At 44.3% G+C, this 25066-nt stretch overlaps 1 protein-coding gene across 1 annotated transcript in view; it reads right to left on the bottom strand.

Moving 5' to 3' along the window:
* The window catches only part of CPSF73-II (cleavage and polyadenylation specificity factor 73 kDa subunit-II), a 47307-nt gene that overhangs the window by 13105 nt on the left and 9136 nt on the right, over positions 1–25066 (bottom strand). Inside the window, exons 6-10 of the mRNA XM_078582252.1 lie at positions 10829–10965; positions 9784–9847; positions 8873–8938; positions 7213–7282; positions 5513–5617 (exon numbers count right to left, since the gene is read on the bottom strand). Of these exons, the coding sequence (XP_078438378.1) occupies positions 5513–5617; positions 7213–7282; positions 8873–8938; positions 9784–9847; positions 10829–10965 (442 nt within the window). The remainder of the gene's footprint in view (positions 1–5512; positions 5618–7212; positions 7283–8872; positions 8939–9783; positions 9848–10828; positions 10966–25066) is intronic.

Raw genomic sequence — 25066 nt, 5'->3', positions numbered from 1 at the left:
GCACTTCTGTCTTCGTCTTCCAGATACAGCAGCCCACCTCTTTCTTCAGAAGCCAAAATCTTCTGTCTCGTTCCCTTTTCAACCAAACAACACCCTTTGTCAGTTATATTAACATCTATATCTAGATCCTTAACCAATTTTTGGGGAGAGATTAGCTGGCACATTAAACTTGGAACATGAAGAACATTCTTCATAAATCCCAGATTTCTAAACTTGATAGTACCAATTCCAGCCACAGGAAGAATTTCCCCCCCTGCAGTGAATACCCTTTTTCTTCCCGGGCATGGGACATATTTCTCAAATTTCTTGCGATTCAGAGTCATGTGGTCTGTAGCCCCAGTATCCACAACCCAATCACTCCTAACAAAAGAAAGATAAGCAGAAGACTCACCTGAAGCGGCCAAGGACGAGAAACTGATTTGGCCTCTTAGTTCATCCAGGATTTCTTTCTTGAGAGCTTTAATTATGTGGCTGTTTCCCTTCTCTTTTTCCTCTCCTTCTTCCTTCTTGGACTTTCAACCTTCTTCCTGGCAGTTGTCGGCTTGCACATTGTATACTTTGTCTCCCTTCTCAGGCTTGCCATGCTTTGCCCAGCAAGAGTCTTCTACATGCCCCCTTTTTCTACAATAATTACATTCTATATTAGGTCTTCTTGGTCCTCTCCAATCGCTTCTGTCACCTTGTCCCTGGTTTTTCTTGTAGGCAAATCCTTTTTCTCTTTGATTTCGATCCTTCAGTCCCCTTGACCTAGTTAAGAGACGGGCTCCTTCCTCTGTTTTCCCTTCGGGATTAAGACCTCTAAGAAACTCTTCATCAAGCACAATATAGAGAGCTTCCTCCAGGCTAGGAACCTTCTCCCGATTCAAAACTTGGCTTCTAAGTGTATTGTACTCCCGCTTCAGACCCAAGAGAAACTTAAACAATCTATCTTTGTTGTATTCCCACACATTCTCATCTTTCACTGGCCTTAGATGATCCAACTCTGCCCACAAAGCTTTAAGTTCCTCATAGTATTCAGATACTGGTCTTTCTCCTTGTTGAGTAGTCCAGATCCGATGCATTAATCCACAACTCCTATATGTTGTGCTCTTCTTGGGAGCACTCTTCTTTAAATAGGACCAGACTTGACAAGCAGTCTTCATGTATTTCACCTTGGGAAGTTGGTCATTTTTCATGCTTGTCTTCATGTAAATTAGGGCAAGCATGTCGTCCTTCTTCCACTTTTGATATCCAGGACCTGAGGAATTCATTTCCTTCTCTAAATGATCCTCCAGGCCCTTTAAGCTGAGGGCCAACTCCACAATTTGACCCCATTCTTCAAAGTTTCTTCCATTCAACTTGAGGGATTCCGGTACAGGATGAATCATTGAGGAATTGACATAGGATTACTCACTGCTTTCATTTGTGCTTTTAACCCCCTTCATACTCAATATCTCCCTTTCAACAGACATAGTTTTAGTTAAGGAGCAAACACACCTGGATTCTCCAGCAGCAAATCAACCTCTTCGCCGATGCCCCTGACCGACGGTATTTCCTCTCGCCGACAATGCCTCTGCTCGCCGACGGTAGGTCTGATTTCTCGCCAGCGATGTTTTCTCCTCGTCACCGACAATGCCTTCCAACTTGAACTCCAACTTAAATGATTCTTGAAATCACAAACTTAAGCTAGGGTTTTCTCTAACCCGAGCTCTGATACCATGTTTTACAACAATGGGCCCTACCCCTTTTTATAAGGTTTTGGTATCACGAAATTACATGAGGGTTCTAGAATTAGAACTTTCTAGATAATGGGCTTAACTCGTACAGGCCCACTATAGATTAACAATAGAGAGAAATATAAGAAAAAGAGAGAGAGAGAGAGAGAGACGTCAGCTGACAGTACTATGTGGTACATAGCTCTACGCAGAGACTAGCCGTTATGTAGCTGTTGTATTATCTCTAGCCCCTAAACATTGTATATAGCCTTAATCCTACATGAAATACTTCCAGTTTTTTTGTTTGTCTTGATTCCTCTTTCTTTACTCCATATTCACCCACAGAGAAAATCTCACAGGGTATCAGAGCTCTCAAAGGATCTGCAAGGAGGAAGAACTACCGATACTGTAGGCTGAGGAGATTTGACGGAGCTTAATTTCTGTCGTTGACTATTGTGACTATTTCCTACTCACATCTGAGAACGCCTGCAACACCATCGGTGTATGACAACACTGACGCTGCTTCCACTCGACTCTGAGAATGCAGACACTGCTTCAGCTTGATGCTCTCTTCCTGTAGCTCAAGTTCCAGCTTGGTTGGTCGTTGGAAACTTAGATGAAGCCTGTGGTCGTTGGTCTCTCAGCTGATATCATTTGCCCCTATTCCAAGTCTATTTATTATGTACAACTGTTTTCCCAAATAAATGGGATTTGATATGGAGGCTAACTTCTACATTGCTTTATACATATGTGATCATTCCAAATTTCTTTAGTCTACATCTCATAACTACCTCTATGATTTTCTATTCCTTATGGCTAAAAACGAGAATACATCTGCCCCTGATAGCGATGTTAGCCTTCCAACTTTGGGTGAAAAATGGTACGTGAAACTTCCTCAAGTTGCTACATGACAGTAGTTCACTGGTCACAATCTGAACTGGTGGACTAAATTCAGTCAGTGGACGCTGAGATCCAGAGGGCAACTTCACCACTTGACTGAGTAACCACCTCAGCCAAGTGACTCGACATGCCTCGTGCAGTGATGCAAAGAGGATGTCCTCTTGATAAGATCCCACTTGGGATGTATCGTCTCCAATGTAATTTGACGAGAAAGAGAGTTCCCAGGATGAAGAGGAGACGGGAATGGTCGAGAAGAGGCCAAGCAGAGGGATAGGGATCGGCCGAGGATGAGCCGCCTGAAGACACAGCGAAGAAGAAAACAGTTATGAAGGACGGGGATCACAGGGGGAGGGATGATGTTCAAACGTAGAGGGGAGGAAGGAAGGATACTTCCAATAGCAAACACTTCTCTAGCTGCCGTCCTACAGGGAGGGCACCCTATTTGAAGGGAAACATGCACAAGGGAAAAGATATGACTGCCCCTACGAGGGATTAGGATATTTGGGATATGTTTCCAGAAATCAGTGAATCCTACAATGACTATGATATGATCCCAAAGCCCATAACCCCCTCTTGTGGGGTAACCGTATCTTTTAACTTATGCATGTTTCCCTTTAAATAGGATGCCCTCCCTTTAGGAGGGCAGGCAGAAACGTATTTGCAATTAGCAGTACCTGTCCTTTCTCCCCTCTGCATCCAAGGTTTTCCTCTTCCCCACCGATCCCCTTACCTCATGATTGTTCTCCTCTTCACTGCGCCTTCAGGCGGCTCATCCTCGGCCGATCCCTACACATCTGATCGGTCTCTTCCCCAACATTCCTGGTCTCTTCTTCATCCCAGGAACTCTCTTTATCATCAAAAGAGATATCTTATCCAACGATGTGATTCCATGCAGGCGGATGAATCCAACATAGCCAACCTTGTTGACCATTCAGTGGCGCGACTTCAAGAAAATCACACTGCACTGGAATATGCCAATGAGTTCTGAGCTATATGGAAGGAAACAGATTTTTATCATTCTCCTTCTGCGGACTATGTTGATAGACAGTATGTCCTTCGTGACAGGGTTTATAGGTACCTTAAAGGACTCCAGCCCAAATTCAAAATCGTCAGAGCACAACTGTTGAACCGTGTAAGTTCACTTTGAAGAGACTTTTCTACAAGGTAGGAAGGAGGAAACTCGTCTCGGGTTTTTAGTTGATCACTCTGCTATAAACATGATTCAAAATTTGGCATTCATTGTCCACGTTCCGCAAACTACTAGAATTTCTCGTCCTACTACACTAACTCCTCAACATCAACCTCCTTCTGCAAAACAAGGGCCAAAGAAGACAACCAAAGGGACCTCTTGGTGATAACAAAGACCAACTGTGGTGTAGCCACCTCTGGAAATACCGGCACACTAAAGACTCGTGCTGAAAAATTCATGGATGACCTGCAAGTCGTCTATGAAGTAGGTCATGTATTATAAGTGGAAAATGTATATTGTTTCATGTATAGTAAGTGGGTCACATCCTTTAAGTCATTTATTCTGTGTGGAATTAAGGACTTAGGTGGCCTACATGACTTTTCACATGGAGAATAAGCGACTTAAACTTAGCGGAACTTAACCCATTAGACTGTGTAATGGTAGTATGTAAACCGGCCCTAGCTCAAAATCAGTTAGTGTGATGTTATTTTTCAAACCCTAATCATCCTTAGTGGTGTAGTGGCACTGGAAAATGACTCTTCACCACCACCTAGGGTGGTTCCTGACATGGTAACTCGAGCAAGCTCTTGTGGCTTGACCTGCTAGGTGTTTTTCTCCTTTTCCATAAATGGACATCATTTATCCCATGATTCTGTGGAAGATATCATCTGCATAGAGTAAGAGGAGCCCATGGAGCACAATATGAGGGTTCAGTAGGAATTACCAGTCACTGAGAGCTTAAAGAACCATGAGAGGGTCACCATTGCCCTCCCTAGTATTAAGATCAAGTTTGATGGCATGAATGGCTATCAGTGCTGTAAGTTAGTGGAGCTATCATTGGATGTCTGGAGTGTAATAGATCACTTTGTGGAGAAACCTCCATTGCTAGGGTATTCATACTATAGTATCTAGACGCCTAATAAATCAATGATTCACCAATGTATCCTTGGGACCATGGTGCCTGAAATGGTGGATACCTTTCGTTGTGTGGACTAAATCAGACACATGCATAAGGAGAGCACCAAGAACTGTACAGAGTAACAAAATGAAAGGGGCATATGAGAGTTGAAAGCAAATTGAAGCTATTTTTATTTCCTTGTCAGGTGGTCCAAGCCAGGCAAAGTGAAGCTGCTGTTATGGCCTTCTCAGGCAAGTTGAAAGCAATTTGGAGAGAGATTGACTATTACTGGCCAATGGAGAATCCTAACTCCAAGGAGAGGCTGTATACTCTGAAGCAGAGGTTGTTTACCTCACACATGGGTTTAAACCCTGAAGACAAGAACCTGAGTCGTCCAATTCTCCACATAGATAAACTGCCTGATCTGGATGAAGCTATTGGAATGGTGGTGGAGGAGGAGAAAATAATGGAATTGTTCCAGAAGCATCCAAAGGAAATGTTGCCACAAGAAGACAGCCAGCTCCAAATCAGTCTGGGGTGAGATCACACTGTGTGACAAGATGGTTGTGCCAGTAGACAAATTCAGTATTGTCCTGAAGAATGAGCAAAGAAGTGTGCATCTTGTTATGATCCTGGTAGGATTTATGGTTAAACAATAAGTGGAACCAAGAGCTACTGGATCAGAACGCCCTTTGTGCAATGCCGAGAGGGTCTCCTGCTGTCACCCAGTGAAGTCACATCCTTTTCTGACCAAGAAATAACTTGATGTAGAGGTCACAGGATAGGCATAAAAATAGTAAATAGTGTAGTTAAAAAATCGATAAACATTACCATGTTTGAAGTCAAAAGCATTTTTAATGGCAGAACTGTCCTTTATCTTCTGGCTGGTCCATCCGATGAAGGTCTTATAATACATATTTGATTGAATAGTCAAACCTGAGAAATACAACACAGGAGCGATCGTGAAACTCAAAAATCAAAAAAACGGAGGGAATCAGAACTGGTGGTAAACTGTTTGAACACCGTATAATAAGGAGGTACGTAGTGGAAGGAAGAGAAAGAAAGAGAGATAAAAAGGTAGGTAGAGAAAAGAACAAGGTGCCAGGAGGAATCCTACTGCTCTGGAAGTCGGGCAGTCTGATAAAGATAAAACCAAACTTCATTAACTGGAGTGTTTCCTATGTTTATATAGCCATAGTGTAAGAACAGGGAAGACATGCAGTCATATTGACACATTGTTTATCTGCAATTAGAAGGTTTTCTCTTTCTTTCTACCCTATCCCAGGAGGGCACGTGGTGCGGCAGGAGAGGGAAGGCGATTATCATTTAACAAATATGAATAGCAATAAAGAGAAACTAAAAAAATAAACCCACTTCTTACATCTAGGGATCGCCCGTCCCGATACCAGTATCGGATTATGGTATCGTGACGGACGCTGTACGGGGTACCGAAAATCAAATTTTCCGTATCCGTTTTTTCTGATATCTCGATATCGTACAACACTATTGGATATCCGTTGCTACAGTACCAATATCCGATATCAGTATCTGTCTCGATGTCGTCATCCGCCTCCGTCTCTCGGGGAGGATGCCGATATAGGATATCGGAGTTGGATATCGGATTTCGATATCCAACTTAGAATGTTGTATAAAAATATAATTAAATCATAGTGCCCCGGTTGGAGAAGGTTCGCGTGGGCCAGCAGGTAAGCAGAGAGCTTTCTAATTTATAATATGGCTTGTTTAATATATACAATGCAAACTTCTTTTTTCTTCCATATGGGATTACAGGATTCGGAGTTTAACATTAAACGCCGAATCCTTCTGTCCCATATGGAAGAAATTAGAAATTTTGAACTGTATTTATTGAATGAGTAAACTATAGGTTAAATATATATATTTAATAAAATATATTACGCATATTACTGGATAATAATAAATTAATTATTTATTATAATATTATTAGATCATTTAACATATATCCTACTTCGTTTAACATATACAGCTCACAATTTCTGTTTTCTTCCATATGGGACAATAGGATTCGGAGTTAATGTTAAACTCCGAATGCTGTTATCCCATATGAAAAAAAATCAAAAGTTTAAGCTCTATATATTAAACGAGGTACAATACATGTTAAAAATACATGACGAAGTTAGCATAAAGTATCTAAAATGATGATAGATATTGATTTTTCTGTTGATACCGGATATCGATCCAGATACCGGTTCCGATATCCATCTCGTCCCTACCCATTCGATATCCATCTCCGATATCCGTCTTCACCTATTGGATGGATATCGTCCGATAACCAATATCCGATATCAGACACCGTCCCGTTTTTTTCCGGATGTCGGATATCCAATGTCCGATACCGGATATCTGACGGACAATCCCTACTTACATCATCGTATATGAAATTAATTAAAACTACAGAAATAATAAGTATTCTGGTCCCTAAGAAATTAATTAACATAGGAGTTGTCAGATATGCATGAAATGCTTTTGATAGTATAAAATGATGACACTACCAGCAGAAAAGTATATTGGAACCTTCAGGTTCATGCGCTCCCAATAATCATCCAATAAGATGCAAAGTTCCTAGCTCAAGAAAGAAAATCACAAACATTAAACACAAGTCAATCAGAACATGATTATAATCAATACACTCAAATAAAAGAGCAATATCTACTCGGAAACAATTCTTAGGAACCCACAGAAGGTGATCGGATCTTCAAAAAAGAATAAATTCTACACCATACGAATCAAAATATGGCTAGAAGGATTATTTTTAGAAAAAAAAGATATCTTTTATTAACTTACTAACTTCGGGGCCGAAAAATAAAAATTGAAGTTTTCACAATTGAAATATCCTGTTAAGTAGAAAAAGGCCCTGCATATTTGGTGTCCACGTACAGCTTAATAAATTCAATATCACCATCCTTCAATAAATGATATATTATCTTTTATTTTTCCTTTACCTTTTTGAAGAATATGGGAATGAACCATGATTGGTTTTGTCATAAGCTATCTGTAGCTTTGACTTTGAGGAAAGTGGAAAAGCCTTGTGGAAAAGTCTGAGTATGTCACGTGATGGTTGGGTGTGGCAGGAGACATCTTTTTCGGTAAAGGATATCGATATGAAGATCAGAGGGGAAGTGAAGGAGGATTCGACAATCAGTACCACATGCTTCATGTTGATGAAAGAAAAAGCCCCTCTCAAGGTGAGGCTCTTCAGCTGGTTGTTGAGGCGGCAATGACTGGTTACACAAGTCTTCCACAAAAGATGAGTCCCAACAGCTTCCACATAGTGTCCTATGTGCGCCAGGGATGATGAAGACTGCTCCCACTTCTTCACATATCACTTTGCCCTTGAATATGGACATCGCAGCAGATGTCAGGGGTGAATGTGTCCTCTGACGAGGCATTTTGGGTCTCAGTTAGTGATGGTAGTTTCAAGAGCAAGCTGGACTGGGGGAGACTCCTCACAGTGCTCTGAGCGATATGGCTGCATCGTAACGAGGTGGTATTCAAGGGGAGAACAGTTTCCGTGGAGAATGTCATTCAAGACATTCAAGCACTAATATTTTTTTGGTTTGGAGGAAGGTGAACGGAAGACCCTTTTGGACATTTTGTAAATGGATTGTACGCGTCTTAATATTTTAATAGCATTAGGCGACTGATACGGTCCCCATAACAACATATTAAAGGAGAAAGAGGAATGGGCAGAAAGTTAGTGGGCCAGCTGGCACTGAGCTGGCCAACTAACTAACTGTTTCTTGAAAGTTAGCTTAGAAAGGAATAAAGGGAAGGGGGTTATAAATAAAGATGAAGAGGATGGGGAAGGACACAGAGGTTTTTGAGCTTGTCTGGAGCAGGTATTCTGGGGGAAGCTGGGAGCTGCATTCGACTAGGGTTTCTTCCCAGGGTCGTGGCTGGAGGGAAGCTTGGAGACGACGTCGGTTGTTCGTGCAAGGCGAGGAGCATAAGCAAGGACCGTGGTAAGTTAATTTACCAATTTCTTGTACCAATTCCATATAGAACATATCAGCAACCACCGTTCCAGGTGGTCTTCCTTATTTTCTTAAAACAAATCATCCAATTTCTTGTACCAATTCCAATAAAAGTAGTAAATAAAGTGGGCTAGAAACTGACTCCAAATTTAAATCAGGGTAATTCAATTTTTTTTACCTGGGCACGGCCTAAAGCAAATGCTGGTATGAGGACCTTCCCCCCACGATAAATACATTTATGAACCTGAAAATCAGTTATGATTACAATGGTTTTGGACTAAAATAATTATTGAAAAAGAACAAGCAGAGACGTTATGCACATTAAGGAAGCATACAACAAGAATATTCACTTTTATCCAAGGAGTAATATGAGGCATGGTATTCAAAGGACGTTCCCACATATTTTGACTAAGTATGATGCTATGAAGCAAAGTGAAAATCAAGGAAATGTGTTAGACAGCAGAATTTCGATTTTTATGTTTTAAACCATACAAGCCATGCAGTTGTTTCTATATCCACTATAATGGTTTTTTTACAGTTGTAACTGGTTTCGGAAATTACTATCGGAACCTGCTAAGTTTGTATAAAGGCTGTTTGCCCTAACGAGTAAGTGAGAAGGATTTTTTCCACGTTTTGACATTTTTCTCTGGTTACTTCTCCTCTCTGCTCTCAGTGCCCTGGCGCAGCTTCATGTTGGATGTGCTGGAGCTGACCAAGAGCTGGTGTTTAGAAACTCCATCACAATGATATGGTAATTTTGAGAAAAATGATATTTCCAGTTTGCATTATACAGTGTGGAAATTTTTTTACGAAAAATAAATAAGTCACCTGTCCTGACAGTACAATGCAAACTAGAAACACCAATCCAGACATATTATTAGGGAATTTATTTGACATTTTCCCTGCCTTATTATCACTTTTCTTATTCCTTTAATTATTTTACCATACCCTTGCTTCCATAACAAATAATACAGAAAAAAATTTAACCAGATATGACAACTTTGTCAAGAGATCTTTTCCTAAATAAACCGAAGTTCATATATACGGACGAGCTCCTTCAAAATATTATTTTCGATGGTAAGACCATACAACTTTCAAGAACTCCCTCTCTCGGGCATATTTTGAATCTCGTACTGTTGTTGCATATGTTGATCTACAAAACGAAAGTCAAGACACTTGAAGTCAGTTATTTTTTCATGTCAGAACCTAAATCCTTATAAAATAAGTATTAGGGGTCCGCATGAATGGAAAAAATAAACACAATTTGAAAATTACTGTCAGAAACACAATTTAGGGTTAATAAAAATTTGAAATTTTCATTGAATGTTTTCTTAGAAGCAAGAGCCTTCAGATTAATTTCATCACAATTTTCTGAATTCAAATACTAATCCTTCAATGCCTCCAAAATTGCAACGAATTTTGAATAAAAACTTCTTAGTCGTGCAATAATTTATCACACATCTCTAGTTTAGACCTGTTCATAATTCCCATTAATTGTGACGCATTGGTGTAACATTCCTTTTCAGGGTCTAGTAACTGTATATAAAAAAGTGGGAACCAAGTTTTGTGACACAATGATTTTTCAAGAATAGTACATTATTCTTGATTTATTATCTCATTCAGTATGTGCCTAAAGTCAATGTAGTTAGGCTTTAAACGTTGACACATAGCTGAAAATTTTCAATAAAATGAGATAAGGCAGAATAGGAACTCCATCTTCCTAAATCTTAGTAGACTAAAATGTGACCAGGTGACTAAATTTTCACAGAGGAAAGTCCGGCAGTTATTAGTTGACCTTCAGACAACAGGTGAACCTGCATAATTACAATAGGCATAAATTTCAATAACAATGTATTACTGTTGAAAAATCATTAACACGTCCATACTGAGCTTACCTTGCCACTGAAAGATCAAATCAACTAAATTTTAAAAAAAAAAATAGGGAAGATCACATGAGAATGGTGATCGACCTGGTACTATTGAAAAATATGGACATGCGTTTTTGGCACTAAACAGCACTTAAATCAGAGAGATCACCTGAGAATGCTGATCACAGAGAAATCAAGATGGCTTTGATATTGAATCAAAAGTAAAAACCTGAGTAATTTACCCTCACAGAATAATGGCATCTTACTCAGTTATGAGGAGGTCAAGGGCTAAATGGTTAATCTGAGCAGCACCCAGGTGTCTGTCAGGAGTCATGTTATAATCTCCAGTATAGACCATTGAGGCATCCCCCACTTTCACATGAAACATTGCTGCACCAAGAACCTGTCAACAATGAAAAATGCCATAATAGCTGCACATAACCTCTAACTGGAGGATACAATCCACAAGCTGATTAAGAACTATTCTAACATCATAAATTTCAGAAAGAAATTATTAGTTTCAGTACCCATTTTAGTACATAACCTGGCTTCAAATTTGTCAAGTATCACACAGATATCTAAACAGCACTAGAAGAACAGAAAAATGAAGGCAAAACAAAGAGTTATATTGATATAAAAAGACCATAGCAATAATGTGAATCAAAATCAAACAGGCCAGCCGAAGAAGGAACAGGGCCACAAGGAGAGGATCGCATAGAGATCACATAGTGCAAAGTAAACCCTTTATGTGGAAGAAACATAAAAGAGCATCATTGGCATCGGGGCGTCGGAGGAGGATCGTCGGAGGAAACCCTAGGTCGTCGGAGGAGAGCTCGTAGGCGCTCCTGCGCTGTGGAGATCGCGCAGAAGAGGGTGGTGCAGAGCCCGCAGGGAACCCTAGTTCTGCGCAAGGAAGATTTCGCAATGCAAGATAGACATGCCGGGGCAAGAGAAGGGGTGGACGGTGGTGAGGAAGCGCGGGGGAAGACTGTCAGGATGGGAGGAGCATGGAGGTGGCCATGGATAGCCATGGCGAAGGAGGAATGAGGCAGTGGAGGAGGGGAGACGAGAGACGAGGAATGAATGCTTCAGGTGTCTGGGGTGGGGGCATCATGCACGTGATTGTCGAAATTCGCTCATTTGCAGGCGTTGTCGGGGGTGGGTCATCAACAAGCGCGATGTCCAGACGCAGCCTCCGACCATAGAAAGGCAAAGGATTTACTGATTGCGAGGAGAGTAAGTCTTACCCAGGCCGCGTGCATTGTTGGGGAGATCGAAGCAGGTGAAGTGAGAGAGGAGGAAGTACAAGAGGCATTGGTGAGGAAATTCCCGGAGCTGGGGGTTCGGAGGTGAAGAGACTGGAGACGGAGAGGTTTTGGTGCGACAAGTTCCTGCGACTGAATGCATCGCAGTGTGTGGGTGGTGGCAAGTGATTGGTGAAGCAAGAATTAAATGGCAGCGCATCATCTGGACCGATAAGGTCAGGGATAGAGTGATGAGGCCGGTTAATATTGAAGTCAGGGGGGTACCAGCCGTGTATCGATCCACCCGGAACATGGAGGCATTAGTCCGATCTTTTGGGAGGTTGCAAGGGGTCGTTACGTCGGGCCTAGAGTCGGGTGACCCAGATCTGTCAGTGTTGGATGTGGAGATGAAGAAGGACGCGGTGGCATCGTCACGGTCCTGCTTCAGGGTCGTAAGGGCACGTATACTGTACGAGTAATGGAGCGCCAACCACCAGCCCCACCAGCTGCAGAAGATCATGAGCCCCTTATTGAGACTTTCGGAGGCGGGAGGCGAGAGAGGTTGCCTGCAAGGGAAGGGGAGGCGGCGCTGGATGCGAAGATCAGTGGAGGTGTGGTGGAAGAGACGGAGGCAGGGACCAGGACGGTGGCGGCAAAAGGGACTAATGAAGAGGAGAGCTCGCGGGTATCAGAGGATGTGAATGCAACTGATGGCATGATGGAATCACATAGCTAGGGAGCGACCGAGCAGAAAGGGGCCAGGAGAAAGGGCACCCTGCGGTTGCCAAGAGGGAGGCGATTATTTAAGGGAGACTTATTGGGTCATTGTATTGGTTATGAGAGGCAGCAACTCTATATCAAGAATGTCGACGGAGTGAAGATATGGTTGGAGGTTGGGAAAGGAGGGAGGATGCATTTCCCCCGTGACTGGATGGTAGTAAGAGTAGGAAAGACAAGGCGCGACAAGACAGAGAGGAAATCAAACAAATCAAGAAGCAGGACAAGGGAGGAGATAGAGAAGGAGGATTCACTCGAGCCGGAGAGGGAGGCGGTGGCGAATGAGGATGACGATGCGACACGAGACACAATCATGGGTGTGCTCGGAGGCTTCGCGGAGACTCAAAAGGACGGGAGGGGGTTGTGCCAGGTTCCATGAGATGCATATCATGGAATGTGCGGGGGCTCCGGGATGCCAAGCGGAGAGGGATCGTGGGCAAATACTTGCGGGAGTGGGGTGCCACGGTGGTGTGTTTACAGGAGATGATGTTGGAGGAATGTGGAGTAGGGGACTGGCATGTGGTTGGAGGGAAGTTTGCTGGAGGGTTTTATTTCGGTGAACGCAAATGGGCTGTCAGGAGGGGTGTTGATTGCTTGGAACGAGGCGATCTTTAGGAAGGAGGAGGCATGGCGTGGTCAATTTTCGGCGGCAGTGAGGTTGACAAGGAGTGATGGTCTGGGGGTGGTCGTATCTTCAGTTTATGGACCCGTGAACGCCAGCCTGAGGGAGGGGCTATGGTTGGAGCTGGCGGAACTTGTGGATAAGTTTCGAGGGATGCCATTGTTGTTTGGTGGGGATTTGATATGATACCGGGCCGTTGTTATGCCAGACGGGGGCCCGGTAAGTCATCCAAGCCATTCTTCCGGCCCAATTAGGCCCAAACCGTTGGGCCTCCTCCCGGTATGTATATATACATACGGGAAAAAAAGAAAGAAGGCATCAAGAAAATTCCATCGTAAGCCACTCTCTTTCCCTGAGTTCTCTCTTACCTTTTTCTCCCTGCTCTCTCTCGTTCTGACCCTACCTCTTCTTGTTTTCCATCCTCTCACATCTCTCCCATCGCATCGCAGTTCTGTCCCGCGGAATCAAAGCAGATACGTCAAAGGGAAGGCGATCAACCACGCCAGAGTTGCGAGCTCTTATCTCTCTCTCATCCCATCTTTCAATCCTATCATATCGAACATTTCTTGGAGGCAGTTACATTTTCAAGAAGTGTCAAAGAAACGTTCAAGAACAATCTTTCATTTGGTTAACTTGCATAGATACGTTCAAGAACGTATCAAGATTTCAATGTGACGTTGGAGACCAATGATAGGCCCAATGGAGCGGGGGGGCGTGATCAGAGGTCGGAGGAGTTCTGGGCTTTCTTGGCGTCAGCGGGTTGCACGAGATGGGGCCCAATGACTGTTGCTACACATGGCGAAGTTCGGAGAGAGCGGCTTATAAGTCGCGGCTGGATAGGTTCTTATGCTCAATGGAGTTGATGGAGAGGTCCCCGGGGGCAGATGTGCGCGCGCTGTCCAGACCGATATCGGACCATACCCCGATCATTTGGCAGACTCATGAGGGCCATGGGCGGACTACGTATTTAAAATTGACAAGTCATGGCTACGAGAAGGGGGGTTCAGAGAGGAGGTAAAGGATATACGGCGGACACAATCGGAGCAGGTGTCAGGGGCTAATAGAATGGCAAATCGCATAGATGGGCTGAGAGAACATTTGAAGAGCTACAGGAGGATAAGGGAGGCGAATTGTAGAGTGAGGATCGAGACCCTCACAAAGATTAGAGAACTGGACGTTGTGAAGGACTGGTTGGTGAGACTCAGGAACGAAAGAGGTGGAGAAGTGTAGTGGCAGAGGAAGATAGGAAGGAGGATATGGATTGGAGACAAAGGTCCAGGCAGCTCTGGCTAAAGGAGGGTGACGCCAACACGAGGTTTTTCCACCTTGTAGCAAATGGACGACGGAGAGTGAATCAGATTCTATCATTGAAGGTCGGATCATAGAGGTATACCGGCACGCAGGCATTGGGTCGAGCAATGGCGGAGCATTTTCGTTCGATGCCACGGCGGGGGGCCCCGAACAGATGGCGGTGGACAGGCCAGTGGGCGCCACAATTAACCCAAGACCAGAGAGATGATCTAGCGCGGCCTTTTGATATGGGGGATGTTCTGGCAGCTATGGCAGGATTGAATGGCGAAGGCGCCCCAGGACCGGGCGGCATACCAGTGTTTTTCTATATGGAGTTCTGGAATGAGGTCAAAGAGGATGTGATGGCCACAATGGGGGAGCTGAGAAACCCTCAAGCAAACATGGAAAAGATTAATAAATCTTTCCTATTTTTACTACCAAAGCGGCAAAGGGCAAAAAGTGTAGGCGACTACCTGCCCATATCGCTATCCAACTCCATATATCTTATAGTTGCAAAGGTATTGGCCAATCGACTACAAGGGGTGCTTGGGGATTTGGTTGGTCCATTTCAATCTGCCTATGTTCCGGGTAGACAGCTAGTCGAAAGTGCCATCTTGGAGGGGGAGATTATTGCTTCGTGGAAGGATAATGGGACCACGGGGTTCATGTGGAAGGTAGATTTTGCGAAGGCATATGACTCTTTGGATTGGCCATTCTTATGGGCATCCTTACGAAGGAGGGGTTTCCCAGAGGAATGGATCAAATGGGTGAAGCGATGCGTGACCTCTCAGTCCTTTGCGGTGCTGGTAAATGGATGCCCAGAAGGGGGGTGGATTACACCGCAGAGAGGGATTAGGCAAGGGTGTCCTTTAACACCAATGCTTTTTGTTCTGGCAGCTGATGTCTTAGCCATCAGTATATCCTTGGTATGTGGGAGGGACTGTATTAGAGGGTTCCAGACGCCGAGCCATCCCTTGGGCATCCCTTTGTTACAATATGCCGATGATACACTGTTCTTCGTCGAGGGATCGGTGGAGGAGGCCAAGAATTTGACGGCACTCCTTCGGGTGTTCACAGATTGCTCGGGACTGCACATCAATAGAGGAAAATCAGAATTTGTGGGCTTTGGTCTATCGCCGAAGGAGGAGACCCAGTGTTCTAGTGCGCTTAGAACACCAGTGGGATCATTGCCTATGCGATACCTGGGGCTACCCCTATCCGCCGGTAAATTACATAATGCAGATTGGCAACCCATGGTGGAGAAGGTGGAGAGACGCTTGGAGGGATGGAGACAGAGAGTTTTATCGCGAGGGGGGAGACTAGTGCTATTGCGGTCAGTACTATCAGCAATACCAACCTTTTATTTATACATGTTTAAACTTCCGGTGGGTGTTGAGAAACGCCTAAGCGGGCTCATGCAGAGATTCTTTTGGAAGGGGTTCAATGCAGGGGAGGGGCGTGGCATGGCGTTGGTTTCATGGGAAGACATTTGCACGCCAACTAAACAGGGTGGACTTGGAGTATCTCACCTAGATACACTGAATATGGCTCTACTGACGAAATGGGTTAGACGGATCGTGGGACCGGAGGATGACCTGATTAATGATGTCTTGAGGGACAGATACAGCTCTAATTTGGACTGGGAGAATTTGATGGATAAGGTGAAGGGGGAAGTCGGCCTTTTGGAGAGGGATGAGGAAGGTGTTCCCCTTGGTTAGGGAATTCGTCCGGGCTCAAGTGGGGAATGGCGCCGGCTTTAGGTTTTGGATGGACGATTGGACATCGTGTGGACGCTTTCGAGACCTTTTCCCTCGCATGTATGCCCTAGCCCGTCATCAGCAAGCATTGGTGGAAGAGTGTTGGGATGGTGTGTGGTGTCCAACTTTTGCGGCCATCTTGTCTAATCAGCGGGTGGAGGATTTCTTAAGCCTTCATCAAACACTGGGCAACTAGCGGCCAATGGAGGGGATGGTAGATGGGTGGATATGGGCATTGGACCCGTTCTCCAGTCGAGGAGTATACCAGAGGTTGAGAACACACCACAATGAGGACCCGATCATCTTATGGGCATGTCGCTCAATTTGGAGGCAAAAGATACCTCTGAAAGTTATGGTGTTTGCCTGGATGCTCGCCAGAAAGCGAACAATGACCCACGTGAGACGTCGAAGGTTTTTCCCGGCAGAATCATCATTGTGCCTTCTGTGTACAGAGGAGGAAGAGGAGTGCGAGCATCTTTTTTTCCAATGTCGGCTTGCCCGTGCGATATGGGCGAGCCAGGGGCTAGCAGAGATTACGTCGAGTTCGGTCTTATGGGCCACACTGCCGCGGCGTCAACGTGGGTTTGAGAAGGAGCGGGGGCTGAGATTCGCGGTGCTTTGGGCGATATGGTCCCACCGCAACGAGGTCTTATTCAAGGGGAAGGCAATGTCGGTGGATAGGGCTATAAATGAAATGGAGAGACTTGTGTTTTGTTGGCTTGGTCCTGGCTGAGGTGGAGGGTATGGGGGGCACGATGGGCCATTGTATTGGCCTAGATACCCCCCCCTGTCCACGTGTACGAAGGTTCACCAAACTGGGTGATCTTCTTTATTGTTAAAAAAAAAAAACCTTTGTGTGTGCCGGTAAAAGGAGAGAGAAAATAAATGGGAAGTAAATAGAAGTAAAAGAACTAAAATGGGACAGAGCCAATTCTGCAGTTCAACACTCCCCCTCAAGCTGGTGAACAGATATTCTCTAATCTCAGCGCGAAACACAAAATATGAGAATTCAAAAGTGGAGGCCTTGATGTGAAGTCCTGCACCTAGTGAAGTTACTGCAGGAAGATCTGTACCAAGCACCAAAAAGTGACCGATACATTTTTCCTCCCCCGTCTCATCTAATGTCTATACCAATAGAAAGGCGCAATTTGAAAGAAGGATAATATGATGGCAAGAGAAATTTGAAGAATTTCGGTGATCTCAAGAATCAGAGATATAAATAATACCCAAAACGTGATCAGAAAGCAATACTTCTTGGTTGTGAAGGAAACAGAATCATAACCACGAGAGAAACAAAAATAAGTGAAGGAAACATAAGCTAGGGATTCTACGAATGAACAAGATGCACCCTCAGTATTTATACTAAAGTTCTATATTGGAATGAGCCCATAAACACATGTAGTGAAATATAAAATAAGCATAATCAATATGATAGAACTCAATCATTGATGGAAGATGAGAATTCACAAATATGAGAATTGTGATAATGGAGAAAAGAGAAAACAGTAAAAGGCTGGAAATCCTAAGAAGGAATGGCATGACCGTGGACTAAAAAAAAATTCATGATCTGAAAAATAACACGATCACAAGAAAGCATAGATGAGGATTATAAGGCACTAAGTCTGATTGTGAAGACCAAAAATAGATAGGAAGGAAAATAATTATCATGAATGAAAGGAAAGAAGCTCATGAAACAGCGAAAAGAGATTGTGTAGGAAGAGGTTCTTAAACTTGAAGAGAGAGAGGAAAGACAATCGTGGAAACACAAAGTAGAATCAATTTCCTTGAAAGTTTGGTCTTCAGAGAGATCGTGAAGGGAATATGAGATTCATAGAAGTGATTGAAATCATGATTGCGAAAGAAGAGAACCAAGATCAGGTGTGCACTCAAGCTGAACTGTATCGTGGGATAAAATATCACATTTTTTGTCGTAGAGAAGCCAAATCTCTAATACAATCCCGATCGGGATCATATCAAGAATGTGGTTAACCCTGGCGGGATGGACGAAGCCGAGGGAACAAGAGCGGGGAGGAAGCTGCGGAGTGGTGTCGCCGGAGTGGTGGGCTTGATGGAGTGGAAGTCGTCCAGAGAGGAGAGACTACTGGAAGGGAAATAACAACTAACAACTCATGTCCTGCCCTCCAACGAGGAGGGCTACATATTTGAAGGGAAACGCCAGGGAAATGCAAAAGACGATAATGCCCCTAGTGGGCTTAATGGATCGTAACAATCTCATAGATCCATAGACTTTGCACGTTCATGTATATATATATATTGAACAATATATTGAAACTCTCCTTCAGCAACAAAGTGAATGGTTGGCCGATGGAATGATTAGAAGAGACTTTCTTCTCATTTTATCATATAGAATATTGTACGTACCTCATGTACCAATGAATATGACCACAAGTTTGTGCATAAGAGTACCCTGTATCTTCATTATTCTATTATATGGAAGAATTCATGGAGACTAAGGTCATACAGAAGATTTCCCAACGGCCCTTACTTTTGGTCTTGTTCAATGAAATCATCAGGACGTATGATCAAGAAATTCAAATCTATATTGCATCAATGTCTAGGCTATGTTTCTCGTTTCAATGAAAACCTACCGCTTTAATCAACGAGATTGCACTTCAACCTCTCTCAGCCATAATTGGTGGCACTGCAGTTGGTCACTCATGGATGCTGATGAAGATGAAGCACGTACTGTAGTTCTATCAAAATTCTTTCATGGTGCTTAAGTCGCAGTAGACTCAGATTGTCTTCTCTCTAAGGTAACCAGTTGACTGAGAGGTGGTTCTCTAAAAAGAACAGATGACAGGATCAGAAATCACCAAGCCTTCAAGGGCAGACAAATTAATGTGACTTCAAAACAAATTTCCAGTTTAAGCCCCTTCCGATATGCGTTTTCCACGATATCTGTGAATAAATCTGATGCATAGGCTGATAATCATTTGACTTCTTTCCAATAATCCACCATGGATCGAACTTGTTGCCAATATATTAGTTTCTGGTAAAGATTATCAGGCAGAAATAATCCAAACCTCATGAAACTGTTTCCAGAAATCAGGAACAATCAAAAGATGGAAATATGAACTATAAGTACAAGAACCAAAGTACAGCAGGAGGACAAAGCATTTGTAAGGGCCATGTTCTTGCTCCAGCCTTGCCTCCCTGTGAAAATAATTTTTCTGTAATCCTAGAATTTCTATATTATACTTCTCATGGTAGAATCTTCACTGCATGAACTGCCTGATTTTGACGGAAGTTCCTCCAGTTTTGAAGAAATCAATCAAGAACTTCCAAATGCAATAAGTATCATCTTCTTGTCCACCCAGATACATTTCCCAGTATCTTAAGTTCATGGCCCACTTATTACAAAGAGAGGGTATTTATACCCTTACAATTTTAAGAAACATCCTTGATGAGATTATCTTATACTAACCATATACCCAAAGCCATGTAATGTGTAATAGATTAACCTAGGGGAATAATAAAATTACTAACTCCTATAGTAGACTGCAAATGGACCCTCTGCATCCAACGGTTATTTTTATAACCGTTGGACTGGCCCTCCAACGGTCCCTTTTAAAAAGAGGACCGTTGGAAGCCTACTTGTAAAACAAGTAAGCTTACTTGTTTTACAAGTAAGCCCCCTAACTTTACTTTCTGAAGGACTTTTTTGATAAAAAAAATATATGTATAAAAAGGGGAACTCTGGTGAAGTAAAGATGATCCTTTTGGCCCCAATCTTGTGTACTCTCTCTCTCTCTACTTTCTCTCTCTACTTTCTCTCTCCTCCGAATTTCCACAGTTCTACATGGTATCAGAGCAGGTCTTCTAGCCTGTCTTTGGTGCATTTTTTCCTGGAAGCTAAAGGGCATCCCAAGGGAGGCTCCTGCAAGCATCCAGGCTTGTTCCTGCTACATTCAGTGCATTCTTTGTTGACTATTTCTGCTGTTTATTTCTGCCATTATTTCTGCTGTTTCTGCTGCTCATCCTACGGGAGGGATTTCTTGCTTGCTGATTGTGGCCTTCCCTTCAAGTTTTTTGTTCCCTTCAAGATTCTTCGAGCTTCCGCAAATTACTGACTGATCAATGGCAGCTAGCACCACTGCAGCCTCAAGCAATACTTCCGGCACCGAAGTGCCTGGCATTCAAGGGCAACCAGAGGGACGATCTTCCATCATCTCTATGGATCGATGGTTGACGTCCTTGCCTATTCTGCCCAAGGCTTGTCTGTTTAATGGGCATAACGTCATCCTTTGGTCTCAAAGGATTGAGACTGCCCTAACACCAAGAGGGCTCCTCCCGCATCTCACTGAGGATGGACCACCTCCGACATCGCCTAAATACCCAATATGGGTCATGGAAGAAGAACTGGTGTTCGGCTGGTTGCTGGACAGCTTACTTGGTGACCAATGCACCAAGTACCAGACCTATAAGACGGCTCGCAAGCTCTGGGAGGCTGTCCACCGAACGCACTCCAAGCAAGGTGACAAAGCCATCATTGTTGATCTCTTGCAGCGGTCTTTTTCAGTCCGACAGGGAGACAGGACAATCGAAGCCGTCTCCGACGAACTCCGGAACATTCACGTCGAGCTGGACCACATCTGGCCTCCGCCCACCAACCCCGTTGAGAAGGCTCGGTGGGACACTCTTCGCCTCTGCCAGCTGTTGTTCAGCGTCAACCATGACTTTGAGGTCGTCCGGAGTCAGTTCTACAACCAAGATGTAGAGCCCACCTTCGACGAAGCCGTTGCCCGGCTACTGCGAGAGGAGAGTCGCATTCTCCAGGAACGGGAGAAGGCGGCCTCCGGCATCACAAGCTCCTATGTTTTCCGGAGCTACAAGCCCCCAAATCCTGCTCAGGGGCAACCTCAGCGGTCTGCACCGGGCAGAACCGACTCTGGAAAAACACCCAGAGAAGACTGGGTGTGTACCTACTGCAAGAAGACGGGGCACCTCCGGGACAAATGCTGGAAGCTTCACTGGAAGCTCCACACCTTGCCCGGGCACACATGGCCTCCGGTGCATCAGATGACGGAAATTCTCAACAAGGGAGAGCATCTGCCTCCACTCTGCAGACGATGAAGGATTCCCAACTCGCCATGCAGCCGGAGATCCAGAACCTGAAGGCCCTCCTCAGCAACTCCAGCACCGTCATCGGATCGACATCTATGGCCAATGGTGGTAAAAACGATCCTCTCTCATTTTTTTCTTCTAATACCTGCATAGATCCTGTCTGGATATTAGATTCCGGTGCAACGGATCATATGACCAATCAGAGAACTCTGTTTTCGTCATATGAACCCATTGCCTCCGGAAAACATATCCAGACAGCCGACGGGACATTACTTCCCGTTCTTGGCTTTGGTTCACTAGACATCCAGCCCATTGGATTTGTTTCCAATGTTCTGCATGTTCCTAAGCTTCTCGTTAATCTCATTTCTGTTCAAAAACTTGCCAAAATTCAGCACTTTACCATACTCTTTGATGACATTGATGCCTATCTTTGTCACAAGGTCCACAGGTCGAGGATTGGTCTAGCTAGAGTCAAGGAGGGACTCTACTATCTTCCCGGCCAAGCTTCTACTTCTCCATCGAAGGGACTTGCAGTGACAGTCACTCAGGTGCCATCCATGGAGAAAATCATGGAAATGCATCAATGGATGGGTCATACTTCCTTCCACCTTCTCAAACATGTGTACCCCTATTTGTTTAAGGATCATAATCTTGACTTATTCATCTGTCCAGCTAGTCAATTGGGTAAGTTTAAACGGTCTACTTACCCTTTAAGTAATAATAGAGCTAAAACACTCTTCTCCCTAATCCACTGTGATCTCTGGGGGCCATCTCCACATACAGATCTATTGGGACACCGTTATTTTTTGATCTGTACAGACGATCACAGTCGGTTTAGTTGGGTATTCCTCCTTAAAAACAAATCTGAGACGACTGGTTGTATCAAGAACCTTTGTGCATTAATCGCACGTCAATTCGGAACCGCTGTTCAGGGGTTTCGAACTGACAACGCCAAGGACTTCCTCAACAACGAGTTGACGGAATTCCTTTCCTCCAGTGGAATTCGACACGAGACCTCTTGCCCCTATACTCCACAGCAAAACGGGCTTGCTGAGAGGAAGATTGGGGATGTTGTCGACAAAGCCCGAACACTCCTAATCCAGGCCTATGCCCCGAAGAATCTGTGGGGCTTCGCTGTACTTACAGCCACCCACCTTATTAACCGACTACCCTCACGGACATTGAGTTATCAAAATCCCCTGGACATCCTTGAAACTCAATATCCGACTGTACGCCTTAAGACTGGCCTACCGGTAAAAATCTTTGGATGTACCGCTTATGTACATAATCTCGTACATAAGCAAGATAAGTGGACACCTAAGGGACTGAAGTGTGTCTTCTTAGGGTATTCCACCACCCAGAAAGGTTATAAGGTATATCATCCCGTCACTCGACGGTACCTTGTATCCAAGGATGTCGTCTTTGACGAACATAGCTTTTACTACCAAACTAAACAACATGCCACACTAAGGGATCTTGAGTACCTTTCCCAGGTGGAAGAATCGCTTCCACCTGTGACAGATTCGGATCTGCCCCAGCGTCCATCCCCACTTCCGCTCCTCTTCCCTGCAGAGAACGCTTCGGATGTTCCTGCAGCATCCTCTCTGTCGGAGCCGGCAGAAGACTATGTCTCTCGGCCAGTCACTGACGTCACAGATTCCACAGTGGAATCTGCGTCTTCTGATCTAGTTCCCACCTTAGTTCCTGAAGGAACTGATGTTTCACAGCACAGAGAATTACCTACACCTGTGCTCGAACCAACGCCACCCGCACCTACTGGGGAATGGTCTATTGCCCTTCGAAAGGGCAAGAGAGCATGTGTCAAGGCCAGACCCTATGACACTGCACATCTCTCTGTCCAACATCAAATCTTCCTTACCCATATCACAGATCAGCATGTTCCCACCACGGCTCATGAGGCTCTAAAAATCCCAAAGTGGAAAGAAACCATGGATGAGGAGATGAGGGCATTATTACTCAACCAGACTTGGAATATTGTGGATTTTCCACAAGGGAAAAAACCTGTGAGTTGTCGGTGGGTATTTACGATTAAGTGTACACCGGAAATTCCCTATAAGGCCAAGGCACGGCTGGTGGCCAAAGGGTTCACTCAAACCTAAGGAATAGACTACCAAGAAACCTTTGCCCCCGTTGCCAAAATGAACACAATTCGGATCTTAATCTCCCTCGCAGTTCATTTTGATTGGCCTCTCTATCAATATGATATTAAAAATGCTTTCCTTCATGGTGATCTTAAGGAAGAAATCTATATGACTCTTCCGCCCGGCTACGGTGACTCTCTGACCGGTAAGGTCTGTCAGCTGAAGAAGGCTTTATACGGCCTAAAACAGTCCCCGAGGGCATGGTTTGGGCGCTTCTCCCAAGCCATGAAAGCTCTGGGCTATCGACAGTGTAACGGCGAACACACCCTCTTCTATAAGTGTTCTTCCTCCACCCTTCTCACCCTTCTGGTTGTGTACGTTGATGATATTATCATCACCGGCAGTGACATTGACGAAATTTGTGCCCTGGAGAATCATCTCAGTCATGAACTTCAAGTCAAGCACCTCGGACCTCTCAAATTCTTCCTTGGCATTGAATTTGCTCGATCCACCGATGGGATTCTTCTTTCACAGCAGAAATATGTTCTTGAACTCCTTGCTGAAACTGGACATACTCACTGCCGCACTAATGATACACCAATTGAATCGAATCATCGCCTCATGCTCACTGAAACCGATCCTCAGGTTGAGATAACCTCCTATCAAAAACTAATTGGTAAATTACTCTATTTGTCACACACTAGACCCGACATCTGTTATACTGTTAATTTTCTCAGTCAATTTATGCATTCGCCTCGTAATTCTCACCTTCAAGCTGCCCATAGAGTTCTCAGGTATCTCCGCGGGACAGCCGGCCTTGGCATCACCTATCGGCGCTCAGGTACTTTGGATTTAATCCTCTATACAGATTCTGACTTTGCAGGTTCCCGGGTAGACTATCGGTCCACGTCCGGCTACTGCACCTTCCTTGGCGGCAACTTGGTCACCTGGCGCAGCAAGAAGCAGAGCGTCGTGTCCAAGTCTAGCACGGAAGCTGAATTCCACGCTATGTCTAAGGGCATTGATGAAGTCATGTGGATTCGCAACACTCTTGAAGAGCTGCAAATCCCCTACCTTCGACCCATTACCATCCGCTGCGATAACAAGTCCGCCATCAGCATCGCGCATGACCCGGTCTATCATGATCGGATGAAGCACGTGAACATTGACCGTTTCTACATTCAGGATCACCTGGAAAACGGTATCCTGAAGACGGAACATGTTGTTTCCGAAGACCAGTGCGCCGACATCTTCACCAAAGGCCTTCCGGTTCAGGCTCAGCGCCGGTTTGTGTCCAAGCTTGGCGTGGTGGAACTCCATTCTAGCGCTTGAGGGGGAGTGATGAGATTATCTTATACTAACCATGGACCCAAAGCCATGTAATGTGTAATAGATTAACCTAGGGGAATAATAAAATTACTAACTCCTATAGTAGACTGCAAATGGACCCTCTGCATCCAACGGTTATTTTTATAACCGTTGGACTGGCCCTCCAACGGTCCCTTTTAAAAAGAGGACCGTTGGAAGCCTACTTGTAAAACAAGTAAGCTTACTTGTTTTACAAGTAAGCCCCCTAACTTTACTTTCTGAAGGACTTTTTTGATAAAAAAAATATATGTATAAAAAG

Source organism: Wolffia australiana, chromosome 10 (genome assembly GCF_029677425.1).
Source record: "Wolffia australiana isolate 7733 chromosome 10, ASM2967742v1".
NCBI lineage: Eukaryota > Viridiplantae > Streptophyta > Magnoliopsida > Alismatales > Araceae > Wolffia > Wolffia australiana.
Note: the sequence above shows the minus strand (reverse complement) of the source record. Positions and strands in the feature narration are given on the sequence as shown.